This window comes from Somniosus microcephalus, chromosome 3 (assembly GCF_052327205.1).
Source record: "Somniosus microcephalus isolate GS21.2 chromosome 3, FLI_Smic_1.0, whole genome shotgun sequence".
Classification (NCBI taxonomy): Eukaryota; Metazoa; Chordata; class Chondrichthyes; order Squaliformes; family Somniosidae; genus Somniosus; species Somniosus microcephalus.
The window spans coordinates 119,698,872-119,721,093 of record NC_140989.1 but is presented as its reverse complement, the minus strand read 5'-3'; the positions used below and the strand labels follow the sequence as shown (position 1 = coordinate 119,721,093).

General features: G+C 46.3%; 1 protein-coding gene across 2 annotated transcripts in view; it reads right to left on the bottom strand.

Moving 5' to 3' along the window:
• Positions 1-22,222, bottom strand: part of rsph3 (radial spoke head 3) — a 64,949-nt gene that overhangs the window by 16,168 nt on the left and 26,559 nt on the right. For both annotated transcript variants that reach the window (XM_085981531.1, XM_085981532.1), the window contains exons 4-5: positions 21,002-21,147; positions 6,126-6,329 (exon numbers count right to left, since the gene is read on the bottom strand). In XM_085981531.1, coding sequence (XP_085837657.1) covers positions 6,126-6,329; positions 21,002-21,147 — 350 coding nt within the window. The remainder of the gene's footprint in view (positions 1-6,125; positions 6,330-21,001; positions 21,148-22,222) is intronic.

The following is a 22,222-nucleotide window of genomic DNA, read 5'->3' as shown; positions in this document are numbered from 1 at the left end:
CTGCTGCTTCATATGATACCACAATGCTGAAAGCCTTTTTCAGCGTAAGGTCCTTTTCAGATAAAAGCCGTTTCTGGGTTCCTTCACTTTGAAGCCCACACACAAACTTGTCCCTTAAGGTATCTGCCAGTCCCGCTCCAAACTGGCAGTGTTTCGATAGTTTGCGCAGTTCTGTTAAATAATCAGCATTGCTTTCATCCTTATGCTGGTTCCATTTGTGAAATTTGAATCTTTCTGCTATCAGCAGCGGTGTGGGGTTTAAATGTTCCTTTAGTATCGTTACTATGTCTTCAAAACTCTTTTCCATTGGCTTCGTTGGGGTTACTAGATTTCGTAATAAACCATACGTCTTTGCACCCATTAAATTTAACAATACCGACGCTTTCTTGTCATCTGACACCTCATTTGCCTTGCCGTATACCTCTATTCGTTCGACATATGTAGTCCAATCTTCGACTTCATTGTCAAATGCGGTGATACTGCCACTCTTCGGCATTTTGGGTCTCCCAATGGCTTAAAATGGCGTCTCCCGCGCTTTCCTTCCTCCCCCGCTGCTGCCAACGCCGCTCCCGGCGGTTCTCGTGGCAATGGCAGCGCCTTGTAGGTTTCGCGTGCTTCTCCTGCGCTGCTGCCATCGCCGCTCTCGGCAGTCCTCGTGGCAATGGCGGCGCCTCGCGGGTTTCTGCGCGTCTCTCTCTCCGACGCTGCTCGGCCCCTGAACACGCTCTCCGCTCGGCCCTTTGCTGTGCCGCTCAGTCGGGCTCTAGTCCGTCGCTGTCCGGGAAGGGTCTGCGCACTACCTGTTGCCAGCCCGTTTCGCTGGACCACCTCGACTGGAAAGCCAAGCCTGGCTCTCGACAGCCTCCCCCGCAATTCTCGAGTCTCTGCTGGATGACTGGGCGGTTGCCCGTGGTCGACGCCCGAGTCTCTGGCCTTGACCTCCAATCCACTGATCTCCAGGAACGAATCCCCGGGAGGTGATGCAGAGTTGCAGGTAGGTTCGAACTTGCCTCGTCGCCAATGTTGCGTCCGTGTATAATAAGACACAGACTGCGGAGAACAGTACAACAGGCGTTTACTCAACGTGGCTCACACTGCAACTGATCTGTACAGATTACTTAGGGCTATATACAGGTGTGGTCACTGCCGGTACTGCAGTATACATGAGCTGTAAAAGATAGTTCCCTCCTTAAAAAGGTATATACATTACATTGTTTTTATTTATTGACATAGTTACACCATAACAAAATATGGAGTGTAGGGAGGAAGAGGGAGGGAAAAATTCTAAGCAATTAAGTACAGGAGAACTGAAAAAGAAAGTACAGGAGATACCCAGAATAATGCCACAAATTAGGTATAGTTAAAATATATAATAATTTGTTTAAATTTTTGATATTTTGCATAATATTAGAAGCACAAGGAGATCTTCTCACCTCTTTCAATAAGCATAAAGTTACAATTCAGGCCCTCTCCCAATAATTTAACTTGTCCTCACCATAAAGGCAGCATCAATCAGCAGGCCCATGCCTCCTATGACCCAAACCTTTGTGCAAAATTATACAGATGATAAATAAATTGTAGATAAAAAAAAAATCACAATTCAATGCATCTCTCTGATACTTTAATAAAAACAGAAAATGCTGGAAATACTCAGCAGGTCAGCAACTGTGGAGAGAGAAACAGAGCTTACGTTTCACGTCTGTGACCTTTCGTCAGAACTGGAAAAAGTTAGAGATGTAACAGATTTTAACCAGGTGCAGAGGCAGGGAAAGGGGGGAGGGGAGGAAAGAACAAAAGGGATGGTCTGTGATAGGGTGGAAGGCAGGAGAGATTAAATGCGGGAAATGGGAATGGCAAAATCATCAACAGCTGCTGTCTGGGGAAAAAAATAGGGGCAGAGGTAATGGTCTGAAATTGTTGAACTCGATGTTGAGTCCAGAAGGCTGTAAAGTGCCTCATTGAAAGAGGAGGTGCTGTTCCTCGAGCTTACGTTGAGCTGCATTGGAACAGTGTAAGAGGCCAAAGACGGAGAGGTGCGAGCGGGAGTGGAGTGGAGAATCAAAGTGACAGGTGACTGGAAGCTCGGGGTCACCCTTACAGACTGAATGGAGGTGTTCTGCAAAGCGGTCACCCAATCTGCGTTTGGTCTCCCCAATGTAGAGGAGACCTCATCATGAGCAGCGAATACAGTATACTAAATTGCAAGAAGTACACGTAAATCGGTGTTTCAACTGGAAGGAGTGTTTGGGGCCCTGGGAAGAGAGGAGGTAAAAGGGCAGGTGTTGCATCTCCTGCGCTTCCACAGGAAAGTACAGGGAGGGAAGGGGCTGTTGGGAGTGAACCAATGTGTCGCGGAGGGAGCGGTCCCTTCGGAATGCTGAGAGGGGAGGGGAAGATATGTTTGGTGGTGGGATCACGCTGGAGGTGGCTGAAATGGCAGAGGATGAGCCATTGAATGTGGAGGCTGGTGGGTTGAAAGGTGAGGACAAGGGGAACCCTTTTGTGGTTCTGGAAGGGAGGGGAAGGGTTGAGAGCAGAAGTGCAGGAAATGGAATGGCCATGTCAACCACGGTAGAGGGGAATCCTCAGTTGAGGAAAAAGGAAGACATATCGGAAGCACTAGTATGGAAGGTGGCATCGTCCGAGCAGATGCAGCAAAGACGGAGAAACTGGGAGAATGGAATAGAGTCCTTACAGGAAGTGAGGTGGGAGGAAGTGTAGTCCAGGTAGCTGTGGGAGTCAGTGGGCTTATAGTGGATGTTTGTCACTAACTCTGTTTCTCTCTCCACAGATGCTGCCTGACCTTCTGAGTATTTCCAGCATTTTCTGTTTTTATTTCAGATTCCAGCATCCGTAGTATTTTGATACTTTAAACTGTTTTCTAAGAGCAACATAAACCATTCTAGATTTTGGAGCTTTTTTTCCCTCCAGTGTCCTTTAACAGAGGTTTGGTTGGACATAAACATGGATGCTAGGCAGCATGGAGTTCAATTTCAGCACTGTGACATGGAGTTAACCAGTTGAGTATGTCAAGCAAAGATGAGGCACTATTCATTGTCTGAGGAATTAATAAAACTGCAAAAATTTGCAGGGATATGGGGAAAGAGCAGGACTAACTGGATTACTCTTCGAAAGAGCCGGCGCAGACTCGATGGGCTGAATGGCTCCTTCTGTGCTGTACTATTCTATGATCTCCATAGGGTTCAGTCTGCAAGTAATAATATAAACAGAGACAAGCCATCTCCCTTAAAGCTAGCAAATATATTCTATTGCCTGTGTATTTGCCTTCTCAACAGGCTATCAAGCCAACAGGGCAAAGGATTTTAACACAAAGCAGCCATGACTTACATTCTTAAAAAGTCCCAGTGCCCTAATCCAGATACAATTTTACATGAAAATTTTTTTATAATTTGAAACAGATGAATCTCCATTCGCCTTCCCAAACTATTAACCTTCCAAAGAATAGTGAAAGGAATACCCTACACATTACAGAATTAATGAGGAGATCACAGTAAATGAAAAGGATGTCAACAACACCTGTATAGTAGACCAGAGTCCAAGCCAACCAGCCAAGAGCTCTCAATAGAGTCTGATAAATACAGGTCTGGTAAGAAGTGTAAAATTAATTCTAGTCACGTGAGGTTCTACAACTCAATTCACGTGCTGGGGAATGTGAATCATTCCTAAAAAAAGACTGGTTGCAGCCTTCAAATTTTCTCCCTTGGCTTAGTGGACCCCACCAAAGTTTATATATTCTCTTGTAAGGACTATATTTACATAAATTAAGGTATGGTAAGTAACAAAGTTGCTCTAGTGCAGCAAATCAAAAATTCAGTGACTACTGTCCTTTACAGTATTACTGCATGACTAGTGGCAACAACTACAAATTGCATTTATATAGCACCTTTCACGTAGAAAAGCATCCCCAGGCACTTCACAAGTGTAATCAGACAAAATTGAATGCCGAGCCAAAGAAGGAGACATTAGGAGGGGTGACAAAGGTGGGTTTTAAGGAGGGTCTCAAAAGGAGAGAGAGGTAGAGAGGCAGAGGGGTTTATGGAAGGAATTTCAGAGTGTAGGGCCGAGATGGCTGAAGACATGGTTGTCAAAGGTGGGGCAGAGGGAGTGGGAGAGGCACAAGAGGCCACATTTGGAGGAAAGCAGAGTTCTTGGAAGAATATAGCACTGGAGAAGGTTAGAGATAGGGAGAGGCGAGGTTAATAAGGGATTTATACACGAGGATGAGAATTTTAAATTTGAGGTGTTGTGGTATTGGGAGCCAGTGTAGGTCAGCAATCACACAGGTGATGGGTGAACAGGATTTGATACAGGATAGGATAAGAGCAGCAGAGCTTTGTTTGAGCTGAAGTATATGGAGGGTGGGGATGGGAGGCTGGCCAAGGGAGGATTGAAATAGTCGAGTCTGGAGGTGACAAACACATGGATGTAAGAACATAAGAATTAGGAGCAGGAGTAGGCCATACGGCCCCTCGAGCCTGCTCAGTCATTCAATGAGATCATGGCTGATATTCGACCTTAACTCCACTTTCCTGCCCTATCCCCATATACCTTGATTCCTCTAGAGTCCAAAAATCTATCTATCTCAGCCCTGAATATACTCAATGACAGAGCATCCACAGCCCTTTGGGGCAGAGAATTCCAAAGATTCACCACCGAGTGAAGAAATTCCTCCTCATCATCAATCTTAAAAGGCCGACCCCTTACCTTGAGACTATGCCCCCTAGTTCTGGACTCTCCAGCCAGGGGAAACAATCTCAGCATTTATCTTGTCAATCTCCCTGAGAATCTTATATGTTTCAATTTCTCCTCATAGGACAACACTCTCATCCCTCTAGTGAATCTAGTGAACCTTCGTTGCACCATCTCTAAAGGCAAGTATATCCTTCCTTATATGAGATCAGAACAGTGCACAGTACTCCAGGTGTGGTCTCACCAGAGCCCTGTACAATTGCAGCAAGACTTCCTTACTCTTGTACTCCAACCCTCTAGCAACAAAGGCCAACATGCCATTTGCCTTCCTAATTGCTTGCTGTACCTGCATGCTAACTCTGTTTCTTGTACTAGGACACCTAAGTCTCTCTGAACACCAACATTTAGTTATTTCTGACCATTTAAAAAAATATTCTGTTTTCTAATCTTTCCACCTAGGTAGGTGTGGAGACAGGCAATGTTACAGAGGTAGAAGTAGGCTCTCTTAGTGATATGGAGTATGGGGTCAGAAGCTCAGCTCAGGGTTAAATAGGGCGCAGAGGTTGCGAACAGTCTGGTTCAACCCAAGACAGAGGCCAGGAGTGGAATGGATTTGGTGCTGAGGGTACGGAGTTTATGGCAGGGCCAAAGATAATGGCTTTGGTCTTCCAATGTTTAAGTGGAGAAAACTGCAGCTCATCCAAGACTGGATGTTGGATAAGCAGTCAGACAAAGCAGAGGCAGTGGAGGGGTTGAACAAGGTGGTGGAAAGGTAGAGTTGGGTGTCGTTAGTGTACATGTGGAATCTGACCCCATGTCTTCTGGGGCTGAATGTAGGTGAGGGGCCAAGATAGATCCTTGGGGGACTCCAGAAATAACAGTGTGCGAGTGGGTAGAGAAGCCATTGCTGGAGATACTCTGGCTACGATTGGATGGTTAAGCGTGGAACCAAGCAAGGGCAGTCTCACGGAGTTAGACAACAGAGGAGTCACTGGAAGAGGATGGCATGGTCAACTGTGTCAAAGGCTGCAGAAAAGTCGAGAAGGACAGTCACAGAGGATGTCATTTTGTGACTTTGTTTAGAGTCATTTCAGTGGCAAGGGCGGAAACCTGATTGGAGAGATTCAAACATGGAATTGAAGGAAAGATTGGCACAGATTTGGAAGGCAACAACATATTCAAGGACTATTCAAGCCATAAGTCTGTGTGCAGCTCAGACTTGCCAGAAATGAATTAGAATTAAATGCCAAATCATAATAACCTACATTGACTTAAGAGCCCTACTTCTTAATTATCTTTTAACTGCAAAGTTATTTAATTTGTTTCTTAAACTCTGAAGTCTTTGCACCTGTCTTATACATCAGTGTAAGGAAATGCATTTTGCATAATACATCTTAAATTGGGGTGAACTATACCTTTTCCTCCCTGTGCCGTCTCTCCTTCTCTTCCATGCGCTGTACTTCTGCAAGTTCTGCGTTGCGAAGCTCCTCAAAGTCACGTTGCATAGCACGCATGTTAGCCAGCTCCTCCTCTTCCATAACCTCTAGCAGAGCTTGTTCAATAGTTTTTCCCACCAGCACCTCCAACGTTGGTTTCACTTCAATATCAAAGTCAAAGAGCTGGAAAAAGACAAGTAAAGGGAACTGAATCATTGAGTAGCAGTTGTGACAGCATGAAGCCTCAATATTGAGTCTGGTACTTGTTATATACAAAACATTAACTTACTCTAGCTTATCTGACTTTTACTCAGGACGGGTGCCATGCATGTAGGCAGCAAGCCCCCATGATGTTGTCAGCGAGATCCAGTCCATTTTAACTTCCAGGACTCATTAACATTTGAAGAATGGGCTGCCCGCCCGATCCAGTGACCCGCACAATTTCAAGCGCACTCCCTGACTCCACTTTGAGGCTGCATTCCCTGCTTGCATTTTTAATTGAATCATTGAAGACTTGTTGGCTGCAGAGATAAGTCAAAGGGCTTTTCCCCCACTTTCCTGATGCATCCTTGGAGGTCCTAGTGGAGGAAATGAGGGTCAGGAGGGAAGTACAGTTCCCCAGCACCCGCAGGAGCAACCCCAAGGCCACTGTCAAGCAGGCCTAGACAGAGGCGGCTGAGAGGGGCAGTGCCACCAACATCATCCCCAGAATCCGTGATTCTGTGAGGACCTTGGCTCAATGTAGGAAGAGGTTCACTGACTGCACAAGATCAGTAAGGTTGAGTACATCTCTTCATCTCTCAATACTACCTGACAACACAACACATCTCTCAACCCCTCCCCCACCACTCCCCTCCATCACATCCTTCAACATACAATCACAAAGGCATGCTAAGATGTCTCTTGCTCATTCCAAATATATACACACTTCCTCTCCTATCTTCACACCACACACTAGCACCATTTTCTTCTCGCTTGCCACTTGCACTCCTACCACTCCTTTCTCACTCCACATCACACACACTCCCTTTACATTCAACACCGCCCTATTCTCATTCCATCTTCCTTTGCCACCTCTCAACATATCCACTATCACTCACACATATAGGACAAGACCCAAGCACGGTGTCTGCATATTACTTTATCTCTTCATTCAACTTAGCACAGAGGCAGCAAGCTTAGCAAGATCAACCTGCATTCTCCAGACTATCACCTGATCACGTGCAGCTTCTGACATCCTAACTCCTCCCTTCTCTTTCTTCTAGGGCCTTCACAATAATAAGAGACTCTTGCAGAAGAACAGATCATGGAGGAGGACAATCCTGCTGAGGATGCAGTCAGAGGCTCCACCCTTCCCAAGCGCCATCTTAGACATTGGCGCTCCACGTGGGCTAGATAGCAAGCAAGAGGGGTCTGCACGTGGTGAAACATGCAGCACCAGTGGGCTATAGCAGTAACCGGTGGCAGAGTCAGTACCGGACTGGCCTCGCCGGAGGGAGGCCTTCCCCCAGCTCTGCTGAAGACGACAGAGATAAGGACTTCCACGAACCAGCCATAGGAAGAAAATTGTTGGCCCCATACAGACGAAGGCCTCCCTTCATCTGAAAGTCGCTTATTATTGCGAAGGTGGTATTTAAAAAAGGTGGTTGAGAGAAAACGGGGAATTATAGACCGGTAAGCCTGATATCGGTAGTGGGGAAAATGCTAGAGTCCATTATAAAAGATGTAATAGCAGAGCACTTGGAAAACAGTGACCGGATTGGACAAAATCAACATGGATTTACAAAAGCTAAATCATGCTTGACTAATCTACTGGAATTTTTTGAGGATGTAACTGGTAGAATAGATCAGGGAGAACCAGTGGATGTGGTGTATTTGGACTTTCAGAAGGCTTTCGATAAGGTCCCGCATAAGAGATTGGCGTGCAAAGTTAAAGCACATGGGATTGGGGGTAAGGTACTGACTTGGATAGAGAACTGGTTGGCAGACAGGAAGCAAAGAGTTGGAATAAAGGGGTCTTTTTCCGAGTGGCAGGCAGTGACTAGTGGGGTACCGCAGGGATCGATGCTAGGACCCCAGCTATTCACAATATATATTAATGATCTAGACGAGGGAACTAGATGTAATATCTCCAAGTTTGCAGACGACACAAAGCTGGGTGGGCATGTGTGCTGTGAGGAGGATGCAGAGAAACTCCAGTATGATTTGGACAGGTTGGGTGATTGGGCAGATGCAGTATAATGTGGATAAATGCGAGGTTATCCACTTTGGTGGCAAAAACAGGAAGACAGATTATCTGAACGGCAATAGATTGGGAAAAGGGGAAGTGCAACGAGACCTGGGTGTCCTTGTGCACCAGTCGCTGAAGGTAAGCATGCAGGTGCAGCAGGCGGTTAAGGCGGCAAATGGTATGTTGGCCTTCATAGCGAGACGATTTGAGTACAGGAGCAAGGATCTCTTGCTGCAGTTGTACAGGGCCTTGGTGAGACCATACCTTGGGTATCGTGTGCAGTTTTGTTTGCCTTATCTGAGGAAGGATGTTCTTGCCATGGAGGGAGTGCAGCGAAGATTCACCAGACTGATACCTGGGATGGCAGGAATGATGTATCAGGAGAGATTGGGTCTGTAGTGTATGCGCTTTAAGTCAGAACTACTTTTTACAGCTCCTGTATACTGTAGTACCGGCAGTAACCACACCGGTATATAAGCTGTGCGCATGCCTCTGTACTCCAGTCTAGCGATGACCCTCCTCCAGTAAAGACCTGTTGTTTGTTTATGTACAGCATCCGTGTAATTCTTTATCCACTGAACCACGGATCTAACAGTGGCGATGAGTGTTGATGCGAATCTACCTGCAACATTAAACAAAAAAAACAAAAAAAGTCGCGTCCAGGAACACGGGCGTCGACCGCGAGCAACCGCCCAGCAGTCAGGCAGAGATCCAACTTTGCTGGGGAGGCTGTGAAGGGCCGGGCTTGGTTCCCCAGCCACAACGAGCAGTAAGAGACCAACGACAGGTCCTGAGCAGACCCTTCCCGAGCAGCGGCGGCTGGAGCCGACCGACGGCAGAGAGAGAGAGCCGGGCAGCGTCGACGGGGTAAGAAAGAGGGTGAAGAGAGCAGGGCGCAGCCGGGGATTGATCACCGAGCGGCGTCGAGGAAAAATACTGCAAACCGGAGAGAGGGTAAGAAACAGCCGGGTTCTAGACTGAGTGGCGTCGACAAATATCAAAAGGACGCGCAGAGCACAGCCAGGGATCACGGGCTGATCAGGGTCCGCGGGGCGAAGCAAGGGGAGACGCCATTGAGCCGCGGAGAAGCAGGGAGAGCGCGGGAGGCGCCATTGAGAAGCAGGGAGAGCGCGGGGAGGCACCATTGAGCCGCAGAGAAGAAGGAAGAGCGTGGGAGATGCCATTTTGCGAAGCCGCAGCGGAGAAGACGGGCGAGCGCGGGAAGGAAGGAAAGCGCGGGAGACGCCATTTTGTGCCAGCGGAGAAGAAGGGGAAGCGCGGGAGGCGCCATTGGGGATAGTTAACGCACAACCAAGGATGCCGAAGAGTGGCAGTATCTCTACGTTCGACAATGAAGTCGAAGATTGGGCGACATATGTGGAACGTATTGAGGTGTACTGCAGGGCGAATGAAGTGCCAGATGCTAATAAAGCACTGGTTCTGCTAAATTCCATGGGTGCAAAAGCTTATGGGTTACTGCGAAATCTAATAACCCCAGAGAAGCAGGTAAACACGGATTTTGGAAGCATAGTAGAAATCCTACAGGACCACTTAAGCCCCACACCGCTGCTGATAGCAGAACGATCTAAGTTCCATAAAAGGAACCAACACAAAGACGAAAGCAATGCTGAGTACCTAACGGAACTGCGCAAGCTATCGAAATACTGCCAGTTTGGAGCGGGACTAGCAGACACGTTAAGGGACAAGTTTGTGTGTGGGCTACAAAGTGAAGGAACCCAGAAACGGCTTCTATCAGCAAAGGACCTTACGCTGGACAAAACTTTCAATATGGCAGTATCACACGAAGCAGCCGCAAGGGGCGCTGCAGAGATACAACGGAGACCGCAAGAATACGGCACCAACGAAATGACCTATGGAACAGGGAAGTGCTATCGCCGCGGCAGAACAACACATGACCAGAAAGATTGTTGGTTCAAGGACCAAGTGTGCAGACAGTGTGGGAAAGCAGGACACATAGCAACAGTCTGCAGGTCTGGGAAGAAAACCAACAGTAAGAAATCTCCACAGGAGAAGTACAAAAAGGTACACCAGGTGATGGACAGTAGTTCAGACGAACAGAAAAGTGACAGACTCCGGAAGCAAGGAGCTGGGTTGTCTGAAACTACATAATGTAACCGAAATAGAGGATCACCAGACTATCTGGGTTACACTCAAGATAGACGGAGTCCAAGTGGAAATGGAATTGGACACAGGGTCAGCTCTAACAGTCATAAATCAAAGAGACTACAAGCGGCTATTTTCACATATACCCTTGAAAGCTACAGAGATTGTCTTGAAGACGTACACGGGGCAAAAAGTCTACCCCAAAGGAAAAATAAGGGTGAAAGTGACATATAAAGGTCAGGAAATACCTAAAATGGATATATATGTATTGCCAAATGGAGGACCACCACTGCTAGGACGTGAGTGGATCCGGAAGATACATTTAGATTGGCATTCCATACAGGCACTGAAGGTGGAAGACAAAAAGGATGACGACGTCACACCTGGCCGACTGTCAAAAATGCTAACTGACGCAAAAGAAGTGTTCCAGGAGTGACTAGGAACACTAAAAGGAATAATAGCAACAATTAAAATAGAGGATAATGCAAGCCCAAAGTTTCTGAAGGCCAGACCAGTGCCTTATGCGATCAGACCAGCGGTTGAAGCAGAGCTGGAAGGGTTGGAACGTTCAGGAGTACTGTCCAAAGTGGACTGGAGCGAGTGGGCTACACCCATTGTCCCTGTAATGAAGAGGTCGTTGAGTAATACGCCTGGGGAACCAAAGAAGATCCGCATCTGTGGGGATTTTAAGGTGACAGTGAACCCAGTCCTTCACACGGTGCAATATCCGCTTCCACGAATTGAGGATATTTTCGCCTTGCTATCTGGTGGTAAATGCTTCACCAAAATTGATCTAGCCCAGGCGTACTTGCAAATGGAGGTAGAAGAAGCTTCGAAACATTACCTTACGATCAACACCCATAAAAGGTCTCTATCAATACAACCGGCTGGCGTTTGGAGTAGCCTCGGCTCCGGCTATCTGGCAAAGGGTGATGGATCAGGTCCTGCAAGGGATTCCAGGGACCCAGTGTTATTTGGACGACATCTTGGTCACGGGCGAAAATGACGGTGATCACCTCGCTAACTTGGAGAAGGTGCTCGCCAGATTAAAGGAATATGGGCTACGAGCTAATCGCCACAAGTGCGAGTTTTTCCAGAAACAGATCTCGTATTGCGGCCACGGCATCGATGAAGAGGGGTTACATAAGTCCCCTGACAAGATTGAGGCAGTAGTCAAAGCTCCAGCACCGGAAAATGTGTCACAACTGAGGTCGTTCCTCGGGCTGGTAAACTATTACCACAAGTTCTTACCAAATTTGTCTATGGTACTACACCCGCTGAACACCCTACTGCAAACAGGGGTACCATGGAAGTGGGATGACGAACGTAGACGAGCTTTCCAGAAGTGTAAAGAATTGATCACATCAAGAGGTGTTGGCCCATTTCAACCCAGCACTACCAATTCGTTTGGCATGTGATGTATCACCCTACGGCATTGGAGCGGTGCTGTCGCACAAATTCCCAGACGGGTTGGAGAGGCCAGTGGCCTTTGCGTCTCGGTCACTAACCTCAGCCGAGCGCAACTACGCCCAGATTGACAGGGAGGCCCTCAGCCTAGTATGGGGAGTAAAAAAATTCAACCATTATCTGCATGGGCAGAAGTTCACCTTGCTGACTGACCACCAACCACTTGTCTCCATCTTTAATCCTAAGGGCGTGCCAGTAATGACTGCACAGCGGTTACAAAGATGGTCCCTGTTTCTAGGGGCGAATCAATATGAAATTGAATATAAAGGCACGAAACAGCATGGGAACGCTGATGGGCTATCGCGCCTGCCACTGCCTAGGGTGGAGGAAGCACCAGCAGTGGACCCTATCGAGATATTTTATTCGTCGATAATTGAACGATTGCCAGTAACAAACGCGGATATAGAGAAGGAGACCCGCAATGATCCGACGCTGTCACGGGTATATGAATTGACGGTGAGGGGATGGCCAACACATGGCGACTCACTGTTGCCAGCATTCTCATCCAGAAGAGAACAGCTGTCAGTATGCCAGGGGACAGTGATGTGTGGATCCAGAGTGGTGATTCCACCTAAGTTAAGGGAGAGAGTGCTAAAGGAGCTACATGAAGGTCATCTGGGGGGAGTGAAAATGAAAAGCCTTGCTAGGGCTTGTGTGGTGGCCGGGAATCGATCAACAAATCGAAGACCTGACTAAGAGCTGCTTAGGATGCCAGAAGGTCCAAAATGCACCACCACATGCCCCTCTACACCCATGGGAGTGGCCCTCCTCTCCATGGCAACGGGTGCACATTGAGTCCATGAATGGACCAGCGAAATCAATGTTCTTAATAGCAGTGGATGCTCATTCAAAGTGGCCTGAGGTGATAAAGATGTCTTCAACCACTAGAGAGAAAACGATTGCAGTCCTACGGACCATCTTTGCCAGAAACGGGTAGCCAGAGCAGATCTGCTCTGATAATGGACCACAGTTTGTGTCCGACGAGTTCCAAAAATTCATGAAAAGGAATGGGGTAAGGCATTACACATCCGCCCCGTATCATCCAGCCACCAATGGATTGGCTGAGAGGTTCGTACAAACCTTTAAGAAGGCGATAAAGGCCATGTGCGACGAGGAAATTCCACTACAGCATAAGATGGACAATTTCTTATTAGCCTACCGAAACACGACACATGCAGTTACCAACCAGACCCCGGCCATGATGTTCTTTAACCGAAGGTTGAGATCTCGTCTGGACTTGCTCAGACCAAATGTGCGAAGAAATGTTGAGGACAAACAATTCCAGCACATCAACGAGAAGCCGACAAAGAGCTTCAATGTAGGGCAACCAGTCTTGGCCCGTGACTATCGAACAGAGAAGTGGCAACCCGGAACGATATGTACAAGGCAGGGGCCATTAATGTACACAGTGGATGTCGGGGAGAACATTGTGAGACGCCACGTCGATCAGATCTTAGCGTCACAGGAAGGCGTCAACCCCATGTCTCGAGTACCTGGGGATGAACCCGACATACCGGTAGCATCTACTTCAGACCCAGTAGCAGTGGAACCCGATGAACTACCCGATGAAAAGGGGTCAGAATCGCCTCTGCACCAAGAACAAGAACCTCCGGAAAGGCGCTATCCCGAAAGGGTCAGGAAGCCGCCCCAAAGACTGAATCTATAAATGGACTTTTGTTATTGAATGTACATGTAAAAATGTAATTGTTATTTGAATATTAAGGGGGTATTATTAATCTAAGGGAGGAATTGTAGTGTATGTGCTTTAAGTCAGAACTACTTTTTACAGCTCCTGTATACTGTAGTACCGGCAGTAACCACACCGGTATATAAGCTGTGCGCATGCCTCTGTACTCCAGTCTAGAGATGACCCTCCTCCAGTAAAGACCTGTTGTTTGTTTATGTACAGCATCCGTGTAATTATTTATCCACTGAACCACGGATCTACCAGGGTCGATTGGGCTTATATTCACTGGAGTTTAGAAGAATGAGAGGGGATCTCATTGAATCTTGTAAAATTCTAACAGGACTAGACAGACTAGATGCAGGAAGGATGTTCCCGATGGTGGGGGAGTCCAGAACCAGGGGTCACAGTCTAAGGATAAGGGTTAAGCCATTTAGGACTGAGATGAGGAGGAATATCTTCACCCAGAGAGTGGTGAACCTGTGGAATTCTCTACCACAGATGGCAATTGAGGCCAATTCATTAAATATATTCAAGAAGGAGTTAGATATATTTCTTAAGGCTAAAGGGATCAAGGGATATGGGGAGAAAGCAGGGACAGGGTACTGAATTTGGATGATCAGCCATGATCTTATTAAATGGCGGAACAGGCTCGAGGGGCCGAATGGCCTACTCCTGCTCCTATCTTCTATGTTACTATGAGGTATAAGGTATTGGAAGGCGGCCAAGGTGTTTGACTACTATGATGAAGTTGCAAGTCCGCATGGCATCACCATTCTGCGGTCTACCCTGGATAGTGAAGCCACCTCCAGGGATGCTGCAGCAGAGCCTTTATGCCAGGGAGTCCACGGTAGCATGATTTTCAACTTTGGTGGAAGCTCAAATGGCTGCCATGCAGACTCTGGGCTCCACAATGGAGAGAATCGTAGATTGAACGGATAGGGGCATTGGAGGGATTGGTCATCTACTAATATCAGCTCTCCCAAAGATTACTGGAAATGATGAGCCTCAGCCCCAAAGGAATGGCAGCAGCATCTGCTGGCCTCTCTCAGAATGTCAGTATGTCTGCTCATTCGCCCCTCCCCACCAACAGTACCCGCCATGGTGCCAGCTGGGCCAGACTGCTCCAGCAGTAGCCAAACCCTCAGGCTCAAGCACCCAGAAGTCACCGGCCACGGACATTGAGGGTCCACACATGAGGAACTAGAGCCTTCAACCAGTTCTGCTCAGCCCGCTAGGGGAGCACTTTGTAAGAGTAGTAGAGTTAGGAAACCTTCTTTAAAGAAAAGAACTATAGATTGATTACCTGGGTGAATGGAAGGCTTTTATTATGTTTGGCATTAAACCGATTGCCTTTGGGACTTTGGTCTGCAGAGTAGTTTATTTGCAGCTTTGGAGTCTGCATGGTCAGAATGCAATCGACATAGGAGTTGTCTGAATGTTCTTCAATGCAAGATGAAAGGAATGTGCAAGAATGTAACAACAACAACTTGTACTTATATAGTGCCTTTAACATAGTAAAACATCCCAAGGCACTTCACAGGAGTGTTATAAAACAGGTAGAGAGGCGGAGCGGTTTAGGGAGGGAATTCCAGAGCTTAGGGCCTAGGCAGCTGTAGGCACGGCCACCAATGGTTGAGCAATTAAAATCAGGGCTGCTCAATAGGCCAGAATTAGAGGAGCGCAGATATCTCAGGGGGTTGTGGGGTTGGAGGAGATTACAGAGCTAGGGAGGGGCGAGGCCATGGAGGGATTTGAAAACAAGGATGAGAATTTTAAAATCAAAGCGTTGCTTATAAAGAATGAGAGTAAATTAGCAAGAGATATAAAAACAGATTGTAAAGGTTTCTATAGGTATGTAAATAGGAAGAGATTAGAGGCTGAGACAGGAGAAATTATAATGGGCAATAAGGAAATTGCAGAGACATTAAACAAATACTTTGTAGAGTCATAACGGCACAGGAGGCGGCCATTTGGCTCATCGAGTCTGCGCCGGCTCTCTGTAGAGCAATCCAGTCAGTCCCATTCCCCCATTCTATCCCTGTAGCCCTGCAAGTTTAATTCCCTCAAGTGTCTATCCAGTCTCCCCTTGAAAACATTGATTGTCTCCGCTTCCACCACTTCCGTCGGCAGCGAGTTCCAGGTCCTCACCATTCGCTGCGTAAACATTTTTTTCCTCACGTCTCCCCTGCATCTCTTGCCCAAAACCTTAAATCTGTGTTCCCTAGTCCTTGTACCATTAACTAGTGGGAACAGCCTTTCCCTGTCTAGCCTATCCAAACCGGTCATAATCTTGTACACCTCTATCAAATCACCCCTCAACCTCCTTTGCTCTAATGAAAACAAATCCAGCTTCTCCAATCTGTCCTTGTAGCTAGGATCCCCCATCCCCGGAACCATTCTGGTCAATCTCCTCTGCACCCTCTCAAGTGCCTTCACATACTTCCTAAAGTGTGCTGACCAGAACTGGATGCAATACTCCAGTTGTGGCCTAACCAGCGCTTTATAAAAGGTTCAGCATAACTTCTCTACTTTTGTACTCAATACCTCTATTTATGAAGTCCAAGATCCCATATGCTTTGCTAACCACTCTTTCAATATGTCCCGCCAGCTTCAGGGACCTATGCACATTAACTTCTAGGTCCTTCTGTCCCTGCACACTCTTTAAAACTGTGCCATTAAGTATATATTGCCTCTCCCTGTTCCTTCTGCCAAAATGCATCACCTCACACTTCTCTGTATTAAATTCCATCTGCCACTTGTCTGCCCATTCTGCTAGCCTTTCTATGTCCTGTTGCAGTCGATTGGTATCATCCTCATTGATTGCCACACCCTCAAGTTTGGTGTCATCAGCAAATTTAGAAATTCTACTCTGTATTCCAATATCCAGGCCATTTATATATATCAGAAGCAGTGGCCCCAGCACTGACCCTTGTGGAACACCACTGTCCACCATCCTCCAGTCTGAAAAACAGCCATTTACCACAACTCGCTGTTTTCTCCCCTTAAGCCAATTCCTTATCCAAGCTGCCACTGACCCACCTATTCCATGAGCCTCAATTTTGTTAATCAGCCTTCGATGTGGTACTTTGTCAAACGCCTTCCTAAAATCCATGTAGACAACATCCATTGCATTCCCTTCATCAATCCTCCCGGTTACTTCATCAAAAAATTCAATTAGATTAGTCAAACACGATCTGCCTTTTACAAATCAGTGTTGACTCTCCTTAATTAGCTTACACCTCTCCAAGTGCCTGTTAATTTTTTCCTTGATTATTGTTTCTAAAACTGACTGGCCTGTAGTTACTGGGATTGTCCTTACACCCTTTCTTGAACAATGGTGTTACATTTTCCACTTTCCAATCCTCAGGCACCTCCCCCACATCTAGGGAAGATTGGATAATTATGGCAAGCCCTCCCCCAATTCCCTAAGCAACCTGGGATGCAAGCCATCTGGACCAGGTGACTTATCACTCTAAGCATACCCAACCTTTCTAGTATATCCTGTCTATCAATTTTCACCCCTCTCTTTTCCACTTCTACCGATATTTTGTCAGCATCCACCTCCTTAGTAAACACCGATACAAAGTACTCATCGAGTATTCTAGCCTTGGCCTGCGCCTCTAAGCATATAATCGCCTACTTTGTCCCGAATAGGCCCTACCCCACATCTTACTACCCACTTACTGTTTACATGCCGGTAGAAGATTTTTGGGTTCCCTTTTATGTTAACTGCCATTCTCTCATATTCTGTCTTTGCCAATCTTATTTTCATCTTCACTTCCCCTCTCAACTTATTGTATTTGGTCTGGTTCTCCCTTGAATAATTCACTTGACATTCATCATACACCCTCTTTTTTTGTTACATCATCTTCTCTATCTCCCTCATCATCCAAGGAGCCCTTGCTTTGGTTCCCTCGTTAGGATTCCCTCTTCACGGTAGAAGATACAAAAAACATTCCGGAAATAATGGGGAACCAAAGGTCTAGAGAGAATAAGGAACTTAAAGAAATCAGTATAAGTAAAGACATAGTACTGGAGAAATTAATGGGACTAAGTGACGACAAATCCCCTGGACCCAATGACCTGCATCCTAGGGTTTTAAAAGAGGTAGCTGCAGAGATAGTGGTTGCATTGGTATTAATCTTCTAGTATTCCCTAATTGCTAGAACAGTCCCCAAGGGTTGGAAGGTAGCAAACATAACCCAGCTATTTAAGAAAGGAGGGAGAGAAAAAACAGGAAACTATAGACCAGTTAGCCTGACATCAGTAGTAGGGAAAATGCTAGAATCTATTATTAGGGACATGGTAACAGGGCACTTAGAAAATCATAATATGATTAGGCAGAGTCAACATGGTTTTATGAAAGGGAAATCTGAGTTTTTTTTGAAGATGTAACTAGTAGGATGGATAAGGGGGAACCAGTGGATGTAGTGTATTTGGATTTTCAAAAAACATTTGATAAGGTGCCACATAAGAGGTTATTACACAAGATTAGGACTCATGGGATTGGGGGTAATATATTAGCATGGATTGAGGATTGGTTAATGGACAGAAAACAGAGTAGGAATAAACGGGACATTTTCGAGTTGGCAGGCTATAACTAGTGAGGTACCGCAAGGATCAGTGCTTGGGCCTCAGCTATTTACAATCTATATTAATGACTTAGATGAAGGGACTGAGTGTAACATATCCAAGTTTGCTGATGATACAAAGTTAGGCGAGAAAGTAAGCTGTGAGGAGGACGCAAAGAGGCTGCAGGGAGATATAGACAGGTTGACTGAGTGGGCAAGAACATGGCAAATGGATTACAATGTGGGGAAGTGTGAAGTTATCCACTCTGATAGGAAAAACAAAAGAGAGAGTATTTTTTGAATGGTGACAGACTAGGAAACATTTGCATTCAGCGGGACCTGGGTGTCCTTGTACATAAATCACAGAAAGTTAACATGCCGGTACAGCAAGCAATTAAGAAAGCAAATGGTATGCTAGCTTTTGTTTCAAAGAGATTAGAGTATAAGAGTAAAGAAGTCTTACTACAATTATACAGGGCATTGGTGAGGCCACACCTGGGGTACTGTGTACAGTTCTGGTCTCCTTACCTAAGGAAATACATACTTGCCTTAGAGGGAGTACAACAAAGGTTCACTAGACTGGTTCCTGGGATGAGGGGATTGTCCTATGAGGAGAGATTGAGTAGACTAGGCCTATATTCCCTAGAGTTTAGAGGAATGAGAGGTGATCTAATGGAAAGATATAAAATTCTTAAGGTTCCTCACAGGGTTAATGCTGGGAAAATATTTCCCCTGGCTGAGGAATCTACAACACGGGGTCACAGTCACAGAATAAGGGGTAGGCCGTTTAGGACTGAGATGAGGAAAAATTTCTTCACTCAAAGGGTTGTGAATCTTTGGAATTCTCTACCCCAGAGAGCTGTGGATGCTCAGTCGTTGAGTACATTCAAGCCAGAGGTCGGTAAATTTGGGGGAACAAAGGGAATTAAGGGATATGGCGATAGCACGGGAAGGTGGAGTTGAGGTAGAAGATCAGCCATGATCTTGTTGAAAGGCAGAGCAGGCTTGAAGGGCCAAATGGCCTACTCCAGCTCCTATTTCTTATGTTCTTAGGAGGAAGATGGAAGGAAGGATGCAACCCAGACAGCCCCTTTCTGGCCAGGATATCCGGGATGGAATGATCCACCTGCGGTACCAGTGACCACAACCCCAAACCCCCTTTCAACATTTGTCCTACACCTTACCTTCCCACAACATCCTCTGGGCCATAATGCTATGAAAGCTACTACAAAGCAAACTTTCCAATCCAACTTTATACATCGCTCCATCCAATATGACATCAAGAAATGAACTCATCACCATGATGCATTCCCTTAGTGACTGTCTTGTGTATGTCTTTGCCTATCCTAATGCTCTCACGCAATGCTACCTCAGTGGATGCAGCATGGCTGGTGGAAGGCTGCTGACTTTCAGTGGGGGACACTGCAAATGACCTTGCTGGTCGACCTTGAAGAGCTGGGAGTGTGAACTCGAGTGACAATGTTTCTTCTTCACTCTCCCCTCCCTCCTCTTGGTCAACCACTTGCTGGGCAGGCTGTATTTGTTGGGTGTGTGAAATGAGGAAGGCACAAGGTGAGAGAAGGGCAGGAAAACAAGAGGTGCATGCCAGAAGGAGGATATCGTGTGAGGGTACCAGGATCTTGTATCCTTTCAGCCCCACTGCTGGCCAAGGGCTCAACCATACCCTTTGTCAAGAATGGCCAGCACCGGCTCCTCCAAGGGGGTGAAGTGAAGCTAGGAATGGGAGGTGTGCCTTGTGATTGGTACAGATTGTTGGTAGGTGAGTAATTGGGGGATTGGGGGTGGGGGGGGGCGTCGTGTATTGAGAAGTGTGTGAGGCTAGTGATGCAGTTGATAGGAGACAGCTTTGGAAGATGCATTCACTAACCTTGACCACTGGTCCGAGATCATGAAGCTTCTTTGGGCACTGGAGCCAGGTGGTGGGGGCGACACTGTTGGCAGTGACGGGCTCAGTGATGTGCTCTCATATTGTTCTTTCTGGAGGACCTCCTGGCCCCTGTGGGTAGAGAACCTCTCTTGCAGTGTTGACCCCCTGCACAAAGCTGGAGTGCTGCATGAGACCCCCTGGGTTACCCTTCCTTGGCTTGCCGAGCCATTTGTGTAGTGCTGAAGCACTTTTCCCATTTTTTTTTTTTTTTTTAGGTGCGGAAGGGAATTCAGCTTTAAGAGCTGAAGACTCCCATTTGGAAATTCTTTTTATTGTTAATTTTTTTTTCCAGAAGACAGTTGAGCTGCAAGGGCTAAAAACTGCATATTTTTACATCATTTTTATTTTTTCATGTCAGAAGGCATTGCCCTTTTAAGAATCCCACAATGCTTTGTGAAATCACAGCCTCGCTTTCAGAGGCTGTTCTAGTAGCAACGCCGCTTGGGCACACCACATTGGAGCCTCCTGCCAGGACCAACGCCACCAGGATGGTGTTTGATGGTGAGTTAAGTGTTGGGTTAATGATAATTAGTACCAGCACCAATTTTTTGGTCCTGCCAGTGCCGCTATTTTCTTAACACCCAGCAGTGGTGGCACCGGCAGCTTTTGTGGCCAATTTCAAGGCCAATGCCTACTGGAAATTTTAAAAAAAGGACCACTATACTCTAACATAAAACAATACAAGCAGGAGGCCCACTTGTCAAACAATTTTACCCAATCAAGGTCTCTACCTTCTTCTCCCTTAGATAATAATTTAGTTTAAAAAAAAGCTTCCTCCCAACATTAAACAATCGATGTAGAGACACACTCTACGTATGTATAATGTACCTCTCCTTCTTCAATCTGTGTAGCCACATCTTTGCCCGTTTTTGCAGGGATAAAGAGGGGTGTTTGTGGTTTATCCAAAAATGCATCTGTTTGAGTATCAACATCAACTTCCTCTATTCGATCGCTGAGTTCTTCCAGATACAATTCTGATCAATAGAGATATGAAAATTAACTTGGAACCTTTTTATTAATGTCAATATTGATGCAAACTTAGCATTCATACTAAGAGACCAGTTTTGTATCTGTCTCCTCATACCAATTTTTTCATCTATTCAGGTAGAAGTTACGCAATTATTCTTTAGTGAGCTTTGACAGTGTGTCATTAGGCTTTTCGACTATAGCTGGCATCACAGCGGAGCCTGTTCCTGTCCTCACCCGACATCAATACACATACATAGCAACCAGGTGCAAAAACCCTGGCCAATTTCCCCTTTTCTAACCAAGGGTACGGAGGTCAGTTGTAACGTCCATGGTGCAACCCTGGCTACGATCAGCTAAATCCTCACAGACAGGGTATTGAAACTGGGACCTTCCTGGTTACACACTCATTGCATAAACCCACAGAACCCTAACTGCCAGATTAAAACAGCATTAGTTATGTTTGAGGAGGTTGTGGGATGGAAGATTTGCACATTTTAGAAACCATTGAGGGAGTTCACTAATTATGCTAAGTTAGCTGCTCTGTTTTTAGATATGCCACCTAAGCCCAGGAATGCAGGGGCCAAATGAGGGGAAAATAAAGAGTTCCCCCTCCCAATCTCTATTCAGTGACGCCTGCTGGCAAACGTAGGTGTGGATATTGGTCAGAACATGACCGAGTTTGCCGTGATGCCCCCACTCGTTTGCTTGGCTCACATATTGGCCCAGAAATTCAGCTCTCCCCGGGTGAGTACACACGGGGTACTCACCCGTAGGCCGAATGGAATTGCCGGTTTCCTGCATGCACTGCGCATGTGCGGGAAACCGGCACTTCCGATCCTCTGAACGAAGAGGTTCAGAGGTCGAACGCGCGCGCAGGGGAGGCTGCGCTTGCACTTAGGTTTTTTTTTTTTTTTAAAAAACAGGTTTCCCCGGGAGGGTAAGCCTGCAGGATTTACACATTTATAAAGCAGGCATAAGGCCTGCTTTTTGCAAGGTAAGTGGTCAATTAATTAAAATTAAAACTTTTTTCCACAGGTTTATTATTTTTAAATACTTTAAAGCAAGGTAAGTTTATTTTTA